Genomic DNA, 15,932 nt, shown 5'->3' with positions numbered 1-15,932 from the left:
TTCAGCAGGAGCAGAGCTTCAGGACAAATCCTGTGCCCACTTAATAATACTAATTATGGTACTCGTTAAGCACTTACTATTTGCCAAGCACTGTTCTAAATTACGGGGTAGAGACAAGATAGGTTGGACACAATCCCCATCCCGCCTGGGGCTCAAAGTCTTAACTAGTAAGGAGTAGGATTTAATCCCCATTTTACAGATGAGGAAACTGAGGCACCGAAAAGTGAAGTGACTTGCCCAAGGCGGAAGAGCAGATATCTGGAAGATCCAGAATATAGAACCCTGATCCTCTGACTCGGGCCTGGGCTCTTTTCACTAGGCTGTCTTGTTTTTCATAGGAAGCTTAAGTGCATTTCTTTTTATGGTGCTAGTTAAATGCTTAATATGTTTCAAGCACTGTCATAGGTGCTGGAATAAAGTTAGACTGGATACAGTCCTTTTCCCACGTGGGGCTCACATTTGAAGTAGGAGGGAGAAGAGGTATTGAACCTCTTTTTGCAGATGAGGAAACTGAGGCACAGAGAAGTTAAGAGATTTGCCCAGTCACATAGTAGGCAAGGCTCTTAGTCCACAAAGTGAAGCTTTGTAGTGACCAGTGACCAATAAGTTGCATTTAATGCATGCTGACTGTGTGCAGAGCGCTGTACTAAGGGCTTGGAAGAGTACAATATAACAGAGATGATAGACCCGCTCCCTTCCCACGGAGAGCATATAGTCTAGAGGTGAAGACAGGCATTATTAGAAATAAATAAAGTACAGATATGTTCATAAGTGTGGTGGGGCTGAGGAAGGCGTGTAAAAAGGGAGCAAATCCAAGGGCAAAGGGTGACGCAGAGGGGAGTGGAAGAGGAAGAAATGAGGGCTTAATCCGAGACTCTTGGAGGAGATGGGCCTTCAATAAAGCTTTGAAAGTGGGAAGAGTAATTATCTGTTGGATATGAAGATGGAGGGGTTCCACATCTATCTACCTAGGCCCAAGAAAGTTCATTTATTTCCAGACCTTTGTGGTTTTCGGGAGGTTTGCCTAACATGGATCGAGGCCTTCACAATTGGTGAAGTGAGCATTTAGGTCCGACAGGACTTCGCCTCTTTCTCTAAATTCAGCCTCCATGTTAAAGAAGCAGCGTGGCCTAGCCGTAAGAGGAGCAGGGGCCTAGGTGTCAGGGGACCTGGGTTCTAATCCTGGCTCTGCCTATTGTTTGCTTTGTGCCCTAAGGTAAGGCACTTAGCTTCCCTGTGCCTCAGTTTCCTCATCTGTAAAATGAAGATCCAGTTCCTGTTCCTCCTCCTCCTTTGGCTGGGTGACCCATGTGGAACAGGGACTGTGTTCAACCTGATTGACTCATATCTACCTACCCAAGGGCTTAGTACAGTGCTCGGTACATATCAAGTACTTAACAAACACCACAACTCTTATGACTGTAACAGTCAATAATGGTGAGTGGAAAGATCAACATCTCCCTCACCCCAGTAATGAAGCTGTAGCTACAGACCGTGACCTACAACCTTGCAACTTTTGTCCCTGGTCCCAGGCACCTCAATCCTCTCAGAGTCTATTAATGGCTTTGCGTTTTCCAATCTCAAATTTTGGCTATGTTCCGTAAGTGAGTCCCCGTTATCTTCCGCTCTGTTGTCTTCCATCACACTGTCCCCTTTTCTCCGTCCCCTGCTGCTCTCTGTCCCGGCTGGAGTTTGGAATGGGCGTGAAGAGCAGGAAGAAAAGGCAGCTGTCAGAGGTTGGTTTATGGAGAGAATGGGTGGTTTGTCTTGCTTCAAGTTAAACCGCTCATTTTCGACCCACCCGGGGCCCAAAGGACTCCCTGCTAGATTATTTTCAAATTGTGAAGCTGCGTAATCAAATGCATCCCCTCAGATCGGACAGGGAGTATCAATGATTATGAAGTCCATCAACCAATCCGTGGCATTTCATTTCATCATATTTACTGAGCGCTTACTGTTTGCAGAGCACAGCTTGGGAGAGCACAGTACAATAATGAACAGACACATTCGCTGTCCACAACAAGTTTACAGTCTAGAGGGGGAGACAGACACTGATATAAATGAATAAATGACAGATATGGACATAAGTGGTGTGGGGCTGGGAGGGGGGATGAATAAAAGGAGTGAGTCAGGGTGATATAGAAGGGAGTGGGAGAAGAGGAAAGGGGGGCTTAATCAGGGAAGGCCCCTTGGAGGAGATGTGCTTTCAGTAGGGCTTTGAACAGGATGAGAGTCATTGTCTGTTGGATATAAAGAGAGAGGGCGTTGAGCACTTCCTGTGTGTACAGAACACTTGGGTGAGTCCTGTAGATTTGGTAGGCCCGATCTCTGTCCTCAAGGAGCTGACAGTCTAGTACTTCCAATCATGGCACTGACATTCATCTCCACTAGATGTAATAAGCAGGAGTGGGCAGGGCAGACCGAAGAGATGTCCTCGTCGAAGAGCCATCTGAATTTGCCCTGCATTTAAATCTCATTTAAACAGATGGAGATGGGAGCTCCCTTCTGCTCTCATCCTCCCCCTTGCTCCCCTTCTCAGTGTAATGTAGCTTTTGGCCCCGTGGCTAGTCTGTTCAGAGGACAAAGAAATGACAGATTGTCCAGCTCAGTGGGGCACAGGGATGGCATAGAGCTTGGCTAATGGGAAGCTGGGATGCGGCTACTTGGAAGCAATCAGGAGAACAGCATAACTCCTCAGGAGCAAAAGTGTGTTCAACATTGGCATATTTGTGTTTTGTTTAAAGGCCTGAGCATGTGTGCTGTTGCCGGCTTCACGGTCTTTCTTTTTTAATGGTATCTAAGCGCTTTCTGTGTGCCAGGCACTGTACGAAGCGCCAGGGTAGATACACGCTAACCAGGTTGGACATGGTCCATGTACTATGAGGGGCTCACAGTCTTAATCCCCCTTTTACAGATGAGGTAACTGAGGCCTAGTGAAGTGACTTGCCCGAGGTCACACAGCAGACTAGTGGCGGTGCTGGACTTCGAACCCAGGTCCTTCTGACTCCCAGGCCTGTGCTCTATCCACTAGACCATGCTGCTTCTCGCGTTGGTCTTGATTCAGAGCAGGTCAAACGAGGCAGGGCAGGTACACGAATTCAGCAAGCCAAACATGTCGATGTTAGTGTTCATTCTGCCTCCCTGCTAGCCTGAGCTCCTCAGGAGAGTTTACAGGACTTTTTGCCGTTCTGGGCTACTTTTTTCAGTCAATCAGTCAACTGAGCACTTACTGTGTACAAAGCACTATCCTAAATACTGATTACTATATAACAGAGGTGGTAGACACTCTCCCTGCCCACAATGAGCTTACAGTCTAGATGATCTACTTTAGATAATGGTTCCTCTTGATCTCCATTAGGCCCATAGCATTGCCAAGTTTGGTTGTTGGGGAATGGTTTTACCTCCGTACAGAACTATTCTTGTTCAGTTCTTTGAGATGTGAGCCCTATGTGGGGCAGGGACCGTGTCCAACCGAATTACCTTGTATCTGCCCCAGTGCTTAGAACAGCGACTGGCACATAGTAAGCACTTTATAAATACCACAATTATTATTATTGTTATTATTACTCAAAACAGTCACCACAGAGAAGCAAATGAGGAACAGGATGACCTAGTGGAAAGAGCCCAGGCAGGAGTCCGGAGCTTGGAACACCCTCCCTCCTCATATCTGGCAGACAATTACTCTCCCCCAGCTTCAAAGCCATATTGAAGGCACATCTCCTCCAAGGGGCTTTCCCTGATTAAGACTTCATTTCCTCTTTTCCCACTCCCTTCTGCTGGGTTCTAATCCCGGCTCTGCCACTTGTCTGCTGTGTGGACTTGAGCAAGTCACTTCTTCTCCGGGCCTAAATTACCTCATCTGTAAAATGGGGATTGAGACTGTGAGCCCCATGTGAGACAGGGACTGTGTCCAACCTGAATAGCTTGTATCTACCCCAGTGCTTAGAATAGTTTGACACATAGTGCATAACAAATGCCATCATTATTATTATTATTATTATTATTAGGTATTTAACCTCAATTTTACAGATGAAGAAACTGAGACAGAGAGATGTTAAGTGACTTGCTCAAGGTCATCCAGCAGGCAACTGGCAGAGCCTGGACTAGAAACTAGCTCTCTTCCTCTCTTCAAAACCCTACTGAGAGCTCACCTCCTCCAGGAGGCCTTCCCAGACTGAGTCCCCTCCTTCCTCTCCCCATCCCTCTGCCTTACCTCCTTCCCCTCCCCACAGCACCTGTATATATGTTTGTACATATTTATTACTCTATTTTACTTGTACATATTAAGTATTCTATTTATTTTACTTTGTTAATATATTTTGGTTTTTTGTCTGTCTCCCCCTTCTAGACTGTGAGCCCGTTTTTGAGTAGGGACCATGTCTATATGTTGCCAACTTGTACTTCCCAAGCGCTTAGTACAGTGCTCTGCACACAGTAAGTGCTCAATAAATATAATTGAATGAATGAATGAACCCCGGTCCCCTGATTCCCAAACCCTTGGGGCTACTCTTTCTCAAATCTTAACGAAATCTCATTTAGTGGTTAGATTTTCACAGACTTGCTTTAATTCCAATAATAATAATAATGATGGCATTTATTAAGTGCTTACTATGTGCAAAGCACTGTTCTAAGTGCTGGGGAGGTTACAGGGTGATCAGGTTGTCACACAGGCTCACAGTCTTAATCCCCATTTTACAGATGAGGTAACTGAGGCGCAGAGAAGTTAAGTGACTTGCCCAAAGTCACACAGCTGACAATTGGCAGAGCCAGGGTTTGAACCCATGACCTCTGACTCCGAAGCCCGTGCTCTTTCCACTGAGCCATGCTGCTTCTCAGCGTGTGCAAGACATGGGTGGGCAGAGTTGGAGAAATCTCACCCCGCTGGTTTTGAAGTGACTTGTGCTAACTGGGCAGTGTTGCTGCTTAACAAATCAAAATTTCTCTCCTGTAAAGCTAATTTTGCCCATTCTTGCATATGGACTGATAAATAACCCTAGGCAGCCAGTCTCAATAAATAAGCCTGTCTCTGTAGGTGATAATTTTTGAAAGTCCCTGAAAGAGAAGCCATCAGCGTACATAGAGTTTTCTTCTTTACCAGTCACTTTCTAAGCAAACAAGGAAGTTGACCCCCAAGAGATTGTCTGTATTTTTCCCCAATTCAACAAGACCTCAAATAACAGTGGTCAAGGTTTGCAAGCTGAAGAGCTGCCATTTAAAAATCTCCAAGTAGCTTGCCAAATCCCAAATCCTCACTTCCACGACAGATTTAAACAGCTTTGGAAAGCATATGTGAGAAACCAATGTATATGTTCCTGCCTTACACCCTTCTTAAACATGGTGAAAGTTCTGTAGTACAGGCGACAGCTCATTAGAAGTTTTTGGTTGACTTCACTTATGGCCGTAGAGAGATTCACCATGGCCTAGTAGAAAGAGCACAGGCCTGGGAGTCAGAAGGTCATGGGTTCTAATCCTGACTCCTCCACTTGTCTTCTGTGTGGCCTTGTGCATGTCGCTTATTTCTCTGTGACTCAGTTACCTCATCTGTAAAATGGGGGTAAAAACTGAGAACCTCATGCGGGACAGGGACTGTGCCCAACCTGATTTGCTTGTATCCACCGCAGCACTTACTACAGTGCCTGACACATAGTAAGTGCTTAACAAATCCCATAGTTGTTATTATCATTATCATTCATTCATTCAATCATATTTATTGAGTGCCTACTGTGTGCAGAGCACTGTACTAAGCGCTTGGAAAGTACAATTTGGCAACGTACAGAGACAGTCCCTACCCAGCGACGGGCTCACTGTCTAAAAGGGGGAGACAGACAGCAAAACAAAGCAGACAGGTGTCAGTACCATCAAAATAAATAGAATTATAGATATATGCCAATTTGTACTTCCCAAGCGCTTAGTACAGTGCTCTGCACATAGTAAGCGCTCAATAAATACGATTGATTGCTTGATTGATTGATTGATTAATAAAATAAAGTAATAAATATGTACAAATATACACAAGTGCTGTGGGGAGGGGAAGGGGGTAGGGCAGAGGAAGTGAGTAGGGGTGATGGGGAGGGGAGGAGGAGTAGAGGATGGGGGGCTCAGTCTGGGAAGGCCTCCTGGAGGAGGTGAGCTCTTGGTAGGGCTTTGAAGGGAGGAAGAGAGCTAGTTTGGCAGATGTGTGGAGGGAGGGCATTCCAGGCCAGAGGTAGGACGTGGACCAGGGGTTATATCATCATCATCAATCGTATTTATTGAGCGCTTACTATGTGCAGAGCACTGTACTAAGCGCTTGGGAAGTACAAATTGGCAACATATACAGTCCCTACCCAACAGTGGGCTCACAGTCTAAAAGGGGGAGACAGAGAACAAAACCAAACATACTAACAAAATAAAATAAATAGAATAGATATGTACAAGTAAAATAAATAAATAAATAGAGTAATAAATATGTACAAACATATATACATATATACAGGTGCTGTGGGGAAGGGAAGGAGGTAAGATGGGGGGATGGAGAGGGGGATGAGGGGGAGAGGAAGGAAGGGGCTTAGTCTGGGAAGGCCTCCCCTATATATTATCATTATAATAGAGCGCGGGCCTGGGAATCAGAGGGACCTGAACTCTAATACTGGCCCTGCCACTTGTCTGCCGGGTGACCCAGGGCAAAGTCACTTCACTTCTCTGGGCCTCAGTTACCTCATCTGTAAAATGGGGAGTAAGAATGTGAGTCATGAGGGACATGGACTGTATCCAACCTGATTAACTTGTATCTTCCCCAGTGCTTAGTACTGTGCCTGGCACATGGTAAGCACTCAGCAAGGGACCTAGATTCTAATCCTATCTCTGCCACTTGTCTGCTTAGTGACCTAGGGCAAAGTCACTTCACTTCTCTGGGCCTCAGTTACCTCATCTGTAAAATGGGGAGTAAGAATGTGAGTCATGAGGGACATGGACTGTATCCAACCTGATTAACTTGTATCTTCCCCAGCGCTTAGTACTGTGCCTGGCACATGGTAAGCACTCAGCAAGGGACCTAGATTCTAATCCTATCTCTGCCACTTGTCTGCTTAGTGACCTTGGGCAAGTCACGTCACTTCTCTGGGCCTCAGTTACCTCATCTGTGAGTCCTATGTGGGACATGGACTGTATCCAACCTGATTAAACTTGTATCTTCCCCAGCGCTTAGCACTGTGCCTGGCACATAGTAAGCACTTAACAAATGCTACTATTATTTTTATTACTATTACAACTTAATAGTCTACACCCTCCCTGGCCCATATAGGCTCACAGTCTAAGTAGGAGGGAGAACAGGTATTGAATCCCCATTTTACAGACTAGAAAAATGAAGCACAGAGAAGTTAAGTGATTTGCCCAAGGTCACACAGCTGGTAAGTAGGGCCTGGATTAGAACACAGGTGTTATGGCTCTCAGGTTCGTGCTTTATCCTCTGGGCCATCCTGCTTCCAAGCCAATGCAGGGACTTGCCACATGCAGATTTTCTGGGAGTTTTGCAAGGTTTTTTCCCCATTACCTTTTGTCACTCCCTCTCTCCCTCCCCTTCTCTCTCTCTCTCTCTCTCTCTCTCTCTCTCTCTCTCTCTCTCTCTCTCTCTCTCTCTCTCTCTCTCTCTCTCTCTCTCTCTCTCTCTCTCTCTCTCTCTCTCTCTCTCTCTCTCTCTCTCTCCCTCCCTCTCCCTCCCTCTCCCTCTCTCTCCCTCTCTCTCCCTCTCCCTCTCTCTCTCCCCCCATTATCTCTTTCACTCTCTGTCTCTTTGTCTCTGCCTCTTTTTTTTGTTTCAATCCCAAAGACTCCTAATGATTGGCAGCTGCCACTGCATTTCTACTTAATTTTTAAAAACATGAGGACAACTGACATCTCAAATCGACCCAGTGTCTTCTAATTTGGGGGTTCAAGCCCCTTTAACCTTTTCGACCATTTTATTTAAAAGCATTTATGAAAAACGCTGTTTCAACATGCGTTTTAAAATGTCTGCTCCGGGTTTCAGCTTTAATGGATCAGAGACAGTCTGCCTGCCGGTTGCCAGTGTAGCTTGTCTCCAGGTAAACAACTGTGAGCTGTTACTTTACCCCAGTTTAGTGCCTCTGTAAAAGAAGTTCTGTGCTTATAGATCAAACCAGTTCCTGGTCCATCATCATCATCATCAATCGTATTTATTGAGCGCTTGCTTACTATGTGCAGAGCACTGTACTAAGTCCATGTCTCTTTGTCAGTGGGAAGAAGCACTAATGTGCACTCTTTTCTGGTTCTGGCCTGTCTCTGAATCTTTGAGTTATGTAGTAGAAGTAGCTGTATTTATTAAGTCTCTACCGTGTGCAGAGCACTGTACTAAGTGCTCAGAAAGAATATACGGGTGGGAATTGCACAGGCTCCCTGCCCTGTCTAATATAACTGGGGGAGAGGGGACTGGAGACAAAGGCATTAGGAGTGGTGTAGCAATAAAGCACTAAAGCTCATAAAACACAAGGATAAATACACAAGTTAAAATACAAGTCAGCAGTGGCCTGTGGCTAGAGGGGACAGAATTTCAGACTCCTGATGGTTCAGTGCTCACGGCAGCCACAGTGACCCACCGCCTGGGAGTTTTGTGGCCGCCTCCTGCTGTGGCTGCTGTTGTCTTTCCCACTTTCTGGGGGAGACAAGACAAGGGGTGCAGGGAGGAGTGGCTTGTTGTAGGTAATGTGTCCGTTTATACCGTCCTCCCCCAAGCGCTGAGTACAGTGCTCTGCACACAGTAAACATTCAATAAATGCGACTGAACAAATGAATGAGTTTGGCACCCTGAGCGTACATGGCAGCGGCTTTTATCCCCGGTCTGATGCACACAGAGCATGCTGGGTACAGGAACTTTTGGTGGTGAGAGGGAAGGGAGCAGGGAGTGACACATGCAGGTTGCTTTCTTCAGCTGTGGTCTGTCTCCTCTGAGTCTCCCCTCCTGGTGCTCCACATGCATGTCCTCTGCTACTCTGCAAGAATCCTTCTCCCAGTTCCTCAGCCTCCTGCCTCCATGCTTCTCTGCACCCCCAAGAGCACAAGTGACCCTGTGACCTGTGACTTCCAGGAAGCCATCCCTGACAAGCCTCTCACAGCTCCACCCGCTCCTCCTTCCCTTCTATGTCGCTTATGCACTTGGGTCCGAACGCCCAGGCACTTTGATACTTGCCCCAACCCCACAGCACTAATGTCCATGTGTTTATATTCCGCTGCTTTCCCTATCTGGAACTCATTCCTTCGTATTTATTGAGTGCTTACTGTGTGCAGAGTTCTGTACTATTTGGGAAGGTACATCACAACAGTAAACAGTGACATTCCCTGCCCACAACAAGTTTACAGTCTAGATGGGGGGAGACAGACATTAATACAAATAAATAAAATTACAAATTTGCATGTAAGTGCTGTGGAGTTTGTCTTGAGGTCTGTCCGCCAGCTAGATCGTAAACTCTTTGAAGGCAGGGATCGTGCTTACTGACCCTGTTGTACTGGACTCTCCCAAACATTAAGTACAATACTCTTCCCACTGGAAGCACTCAGTAAATACCATCGATTGACTGATGGATTAACTGATACATTGGGCCATGGTGAGTGGGCTCCGATGGCCCCCCATCATAGATCTCTGGGTGCAGGCTACCCTACCTTAGGAGAGACCTGGGCCAGGCATAGCAGTGTGACCTAATGGAAAGAGCCCGGGCCTGGGTTCCAATCTTGGCTCTGCCAGTTGCTTGCTGTGTGACCTTGGGCAAGTCAGTGAACTTCTCTGTGCCTGTTTCCTCAACTGAAAAATGGGGATTAAATCCTCCTCCCTCCTACTTATACTGGGAGCCCCATGTGGGACAGGGACCGTGTCCAGTGTGATGAGCTGGTATCTACCCCAGAACAGTGCTTGACACATAGTAAACAATTAACAAATCTGGTAATAATAATGACAATAACATTGCCCACCTGGGGTCCTTGAGTGTGGCCCAATATCACCCAGAGGATTCTGGGGAAGAAGGAATAGTCAGCTGGGGTGGACGGAGGGCCTGAGGGGAACCACCCATAGTTTCAGTCTTCCTTCGGGCGAAGCCTCTTATTCAGGGGGATTGAAAGTTAGGGGCGTCCCTGTGACCGACCCTGTAATAATAATAATAATAATAATGATAGCATTTATTAAGCGCTTACTACGTGCAAAGCACTGTTCTAAGCGCTGACCCTCCTGAACTGTCGTTTACCCTTCTCCTCTCGTCGAAGCAGGAAACAGATGGCATCACGTGCCACTACTGGTCGCTCTTCGACGGACACGCCGGGTCCGGGGCGGCCGTGGTGGCCTCCCGCCTGCTGCAGCACCGCCTGGTAGACCAGCTGCAGGACATCGTGGACATCCTGAAGAACTCGGCCGTCCTGCCCCCGACCTGCCTTGGGGAGGAGCCGGAGCAGCCGCCGGGCCACAGGACTCTGACCAGGGCCGCCTCCCTGCGAGGAGGGGTCGGGGGCCCGGGCTCCCCCAGCACCCCGCCCACCCGCTTCTTTACCGAGAAGAAGATCCCACACGAGTGCCTAGTGGTCGGGGCCATTGAAAGTGCGTTCAGGGCAATGGTAGGTGCCAGGCGGGGCCGTGCTGGGATCGGGTCGGGGGGTGGGGATCAGGGGGTGGGGCCTGCTGCTGTGAGAGTAAATAAAAATAAATAAGTGAGAGTTAGGAAGAAATGAGGAGATCCCGGAGCGGCCACGTCACCATGGGAAACAGCGTGGCCTCATGGATAGAGCGCGGGCCCGAGAATCAGAAGGACCTGGGTTCTGATCCCGGCTCCGCCACGTGTCTGCTGGGTGACCTTGGTTAAGATCGATTCTCTTCTCTGGGCCTCTGTTAACCTCATTTGGAAAATGGGGATTAAGAATGTGAGCCCCATATGGGACAGGGACTGTGTCCAACCTGATTAACTTGTATCTACCCCAATGTTTAAATCAGTGCTTGGCACACAGTAAGTGCTTAACAAGTTCCACTGTTATTGTGGGGTGAGCACTGGCCACAGCATGGCTTAGTGGAAAGAGCAAGGGCTTGGGCATCCCTGGTCGTGGGTTCTAATCCTAGCTCCGCCACTTATCAGCTTTGTGACTCTGAGCAAGTTACTTAACTTCTCTGTACCTCAGTGACCTCTTCTGTAAAATGGGGATTAAGACTGTGAGCCCCACGTGGGACAACCTGATCACTTTGTATCCCCCCCCCAGCACTTAGAACAGTGCTTGGCATATAGTAAGCGCTTAACAAATGCCATCATCCCTGGTGATCCCTCAGTAGACTCTAAAGCCTTCCATCACTTTACCCTCTCCTACCTCATCTCACTACTCTCCTATTACAACCCTGCCCACACACTTTGCTCCTCTTCCTCTAACGTCAACCTTCTCGCTCTACTTCCATCTTGTTTATAATAATAATAATAATGGCATTTATTAAGCACTTACTATGTGCAAAGCACTGTTCCAGGCGCTGGGGAGGTTACAAGGTGATTAGGTTGTCCCACGGGGGGCTCACAGTCTTAATCCTGTCTAACATTAATCCTTAGTCTAACATTGCCAAGATCCGCCCTTTCCTCTCCATCCAAACCGCTACCCTGCTCGTTCAAGCTCTCATCCTATCCCATCTGGACTACTGCATCAGCCTTCTCTCTGATCTCCCATCCTCGTGTCTCTCCCCACTTCAATCCATACTTCATGCTGCTGCCCGGATTGTCTTTGTCCAGAAACGCTCTGGGCATGTTACTCCCCTCCTCAAAAACCTCCGGTGGCTACCAATCAATCTGCGCATCAGGCAGAAACTCCTCACGCTTGGCTTCAAGGCTGCCCATCACCTCGCCCCCTCCTACCTCACCTCCCTTCTGTCCTTCTCCAGCCCAGCCCGCACCCTCCGCTCCTCTACTGCTAATCTCCTCACCGTGCCTTGTCCTCGCCTGTCCTGCCATCGACCCCCGGCCCACGTCATCCCCCGGGCCTGGAATGCCCTCCCTCTGCCCATCCGCCAAGCTAGCTCTCTTCCTCCCTTCAAGGCCCTACTGAGAGCTCACCTCCTCCAGGAGGCCTTCCCAGACTGAGCCCCTTCCTTCCTTCCTCTCCCCCTCGTCCCCCTCTCCATCCCCCCATCTTACCTCCTTCCCTTCCCCACAGCACCTGTATATATGTATGTATGTTTGTACATATTTATTACTCTATTTATTAATTTATTTATTTTACTTGTACATATCTATTCTATTTATTTTATTTTGGTAGTATGTTTGGTTTTGTTCTCTGTCTCCCCCCTTTTAGACTGTGAGCCCACTGTTGGGTAGGGACTGTCTCTGTGTGTTGCTAACTTGTACTTCCCAAGTGCTTAGTACAGTGCTCTGCACACAGTAAGCGCTCAATAAATACGATTGATTAATCCCCATTTTACAGATGAGGTAACTGAGGCACAGAGAAGTTAAGTGACTTGCCCAGAGTCACACAGTTGACAATTGGCAGAGCTGGGATTTGAACCCATTACCTCTGACTCCAAAGCCCGGGCTCTTTCCACTGAGCCATGCTGCTTCCCTGAGCCATGCTGCTTCTCATGCAGCATTATAGCAACATAACAAAGTGGGCAGACATCTTCCTTTTTGAGCAATATTTTGGGACAGTACGCAGAGCAAGATGAAATTGCCAAAACCCATGGGCTGAATCAGAATACTCAGATCATGAATGAGGTTAACCAGATTTTCAATTTATTCCCTTTTATCTTTTGCCTTTCTAGCTTATAGGACCTGCAGATAAAAAATTTTCTTGAGGTCAGCTGGAATTTTGTCATTCTCTTGCAAAAGAGCAGATGAATTGAATATGCATGCTAATTTCTATATTTTTCAAGAATTCTAAATACAACCAATCCGTTAGGCCAAAATGGCTTTGAACCAAGGACCTTCTGGATTTTCAGGGGTCAGTTTTTAGGTTTTTAGATTACTTTGAGGTGTTTTCCCTTATTAGCCTGGAGAAGCAGGGAGCAAAGACCTTCTAGTTTTTACTTTAGAGAAATGAAAAGAAAATCCAAAGGAACACCACTTGTCTGGATATCCATTCCTTGGATGTCTTACCTGCTTCAGCTGGCAAGACGTCAGGAGCCATGGGTTTCCTTTCCAACTAGTTTTTTGAAGTGGAATCTAGTTGTGTTAACTGATTCCTCAGTGAAAATTCCCTCTTAGCATTGTCCTGTTCACCTTGTGAAGCCAAGCAGAAAAATATCTTGCCTGCTTTCATGTCTATCTAGTGTCACACAATTTAACCTGAGTGGTTCATTTGGAATGACAGATGCTAATGTCCAATCATTCGTTTGCCTTCACCCATTTCCTAAATTGGCCACTTGATGGCAATTTCTTCCTTTATTCCCAGAAAGTGGAATAAAGGAGAAACAGTGCAGTGTTGCCTAGTGGAAAGAGTTCAGGCCTGGGAGTTAGAAGACTTGGGTTCTAATCCTGGCCCTGCCATTTTTCTACTGTGTGACTTTGGGCAAGTCACTTAATTTCTCTGGGCCTCAGTTACCTCAGCTATAAAATGGGGTTAAGACTAGGAGTGCAACCTGATTATCTTGTATTTACCCCAGCGCTTAGTACACAGTGCCTGGCATATAGTAAACACGTAATAAATATCATTTTAAAAAACACAGTCTCACTCGCCGCCAATACCAAATCCAGGGCCTTCTCCCCATAGAAGTGATAGTTCTCCAAATTCCAGCATTTAAGCACATCTGCTAGACTGTAAGCTCCTGGAGGCCAGGGATCGTGTCACCTTACTCTGTGGTACACTCTCTAGTGCTTAGGATAGTGTTCTGCACACACTAGTCCTCAGTAAATACAGTTGATTGAGATTCTGGATTTAAGCGCTTAGTACAGTGCTCTGCACACTGTAAGCGCTCAATAAATACGATTGATTGATTGATTGAAATCCAGGAGGAATTTATTTTCCTGTTAGGTTCAAAATTGGGCCATCAAGATTTCGTACAAGTATTTTCAAAAAGCCATGAATTTAAAAATCAAATTTAATTGAACATCTCGTTTTATAAATTGTTTCAAGGGAGAAGGAAAAAAATGTCATCTTTTGTTTCACAATTTAATTACCAATTCCAATGAATATATTTTTTATGGGATTATTGTATTTCTTGTTTCATCCACTAGAGGCCAGTATGATATAGTCAAGCTGCATTGCTTGGGTGTGAATTCATTTCTCCTGCTTTTTGACACAAGAAATGAAGGGAATTTCTACCAAAAGAAACACCTAGCAGTTTAAGGAACCTAATAATGAGCTCAGGAGGAACGTTTATCAAATCTAAATTTATCAGATCCGTGCTCTGATTTTTTCTTTCCTTAGATTTTTCTTAAATTGGCTCTGTGTCCTACAAGTGTCTTTCAGTTGCTTTCAACTCCTCCCCTTTACTTGCCTTTCACTCTCCTCTTAACTCCCTGACCTCACTACTGCCTCATTTGTGGAGCACCTGCTGAGCGGAAGATGAGGGAAGGGAGTCATTCTGGTCAGGAGATCTGGGGACTGAGAACCAGACGCCAAATGACTCGATTATGGTGCTAGTGGTTTGGGCAGCCCCATGTGCACTTTGTCATCCCAGCGAATTATGATCTCAAAGGGGTGTACAGTGCAACAAGCAAGTAGGCGGGAAGGGGTACAGCACCTCATTTCCAATTCTTGGCCACATTTCACATACAGAAGGAAAGAAAGATGGAGTGTGTGCCTTCAAAAGAGTTTATAATTTCATGGAGAAGATGTCATCATCATCATCATCAGTCGTATTTATTGAGCGCTTACCATGTGCAGAGCACTGTACTAAGCGCTTGGGAAGTACAAATTGGCAACATATAGAGACAGTCCCTACCCAACAGTGGGCTCACAGTCTAAAAGGGGGAGACAGAGAACAAAACCAAACATACTAACAAAATAAAATAAATAGAATAGATATGTACAAGTAAAATAAATAAATAGAGTAGTAAATATGTACAGACATATATACATCTATACAGGTGCTGTGGGGAAGGGAAGGTGGTAAGAAGGGGGGGTTGGAGAGGGGGACGAGGGGGAGAGGAAGGAAGGGGCTCAGTCTGGGAAGGCCTCCTGGAGGAGGTGAGCTCTCAGCAGGGCCTTGAAGGGAGGAAGAGGGCTAGCTTGGCGGATGGGCAGAGGGAGGGCATTCCAGGCCCGGGGGATGACATGGGCCGGGGGTCGATGGCGGGACAGGTGAGAACGAGGTACGGTGAGGAGATTAGCGTAGAAGTCGGTGAATAAAGCATAATGTAAATTTTGTGGGGTGGTAAGTAAGTGCAGGCAGGGGGATTTGCTCTGCAAGTGCCTTCGGGAAGAGATGTTGTTGGAAGCCTCTGAAGGAGAGGAGGAATGTGAATTGTTCTTTCCAAGCACTTAGTATAGTGCTCTGCACACTATAAGCGCTCAATAAAAGCAGTTGAATGAATGAATAGTTTATTCAGTTGAGGGGCAGAGTAGTCCCCTAAGCCGGGAGAATGGCGCCAATAGAAGGTCAAAGGTTGGAAGTTTGCCTGAGGAAAAAATGAAGCTTTCCAAATCCCCTGCTCCATTTCTCTGAATAATAATAAGCATTGTATTTGTTAAATCCTTTCTTTGTGCCAAGCACTGTACTAAGGGCTGGGGAAGACCCAAGATAACCAGGTCTCACATGGGGTTCGCAGTCTTAAGTAGGAGAGAGGATAGGTAGTGAAACCATTTTGCAGATAAGGGAATTGAGGTACAGAGAAGTTACGTGACTTGCCCAACGTCACAAGCAGGTCTGTGGTGGAGCTGGGATTAGAACTCATGTCCTCTGACCTCCAGGCTCAGGCTCTTTCTGCTGGGTCTAACAGCCTATACCATTTCCCAGTCCTGCCTTCCAAAATCTGGTAGCCAAATAAAGTTTCACA

General features: G+C 46.6%; 1 protein-coding gene across 1 annotated transcript in view; it reads left to right on the top strand.

Moving 5' to 3' along the window:
* The window catches only part of PPM1H (protein phosphatase, Mg2+/Mn2+ dependent 1H), a 285,325-nt gene that overhangs the window by 144,303 nt on the left and 125,090 nt on the right, over positions 1-15,932 (top strand). Inside the window, exon 4 of the mRNA XM_038770302.1 lies at positions 10,249-10,590. Within this exon, the coding sequence (XP_038626230.1) occupies positions 10,249-10,590 (342 nt within the window). The remainder of the gene's footprint in view (positions 1-10,248; positions 10,591-15,932) is intronic.

This window comes from Tachyglossus aculeatus, chromosome 2, assembly GCF_015852505.1.
Source record: "Tachyglossus aculeatus isolate mTacAcu1 chromosome 2, mTacAcu1.pri, whole genome shotgun sequence".
In the NCBI taxonomy this organism is placed as follows: domain Eukaryota; kingdom Metazoa; phylum Chordata; class Mammalia; order Monotremata; family Tachyglossidae; genus Tachyglossus; species Tachyglossus aculeatus.
This window is presented reverse-complemented; position numbering and strand designations above follow the sequence as displayed.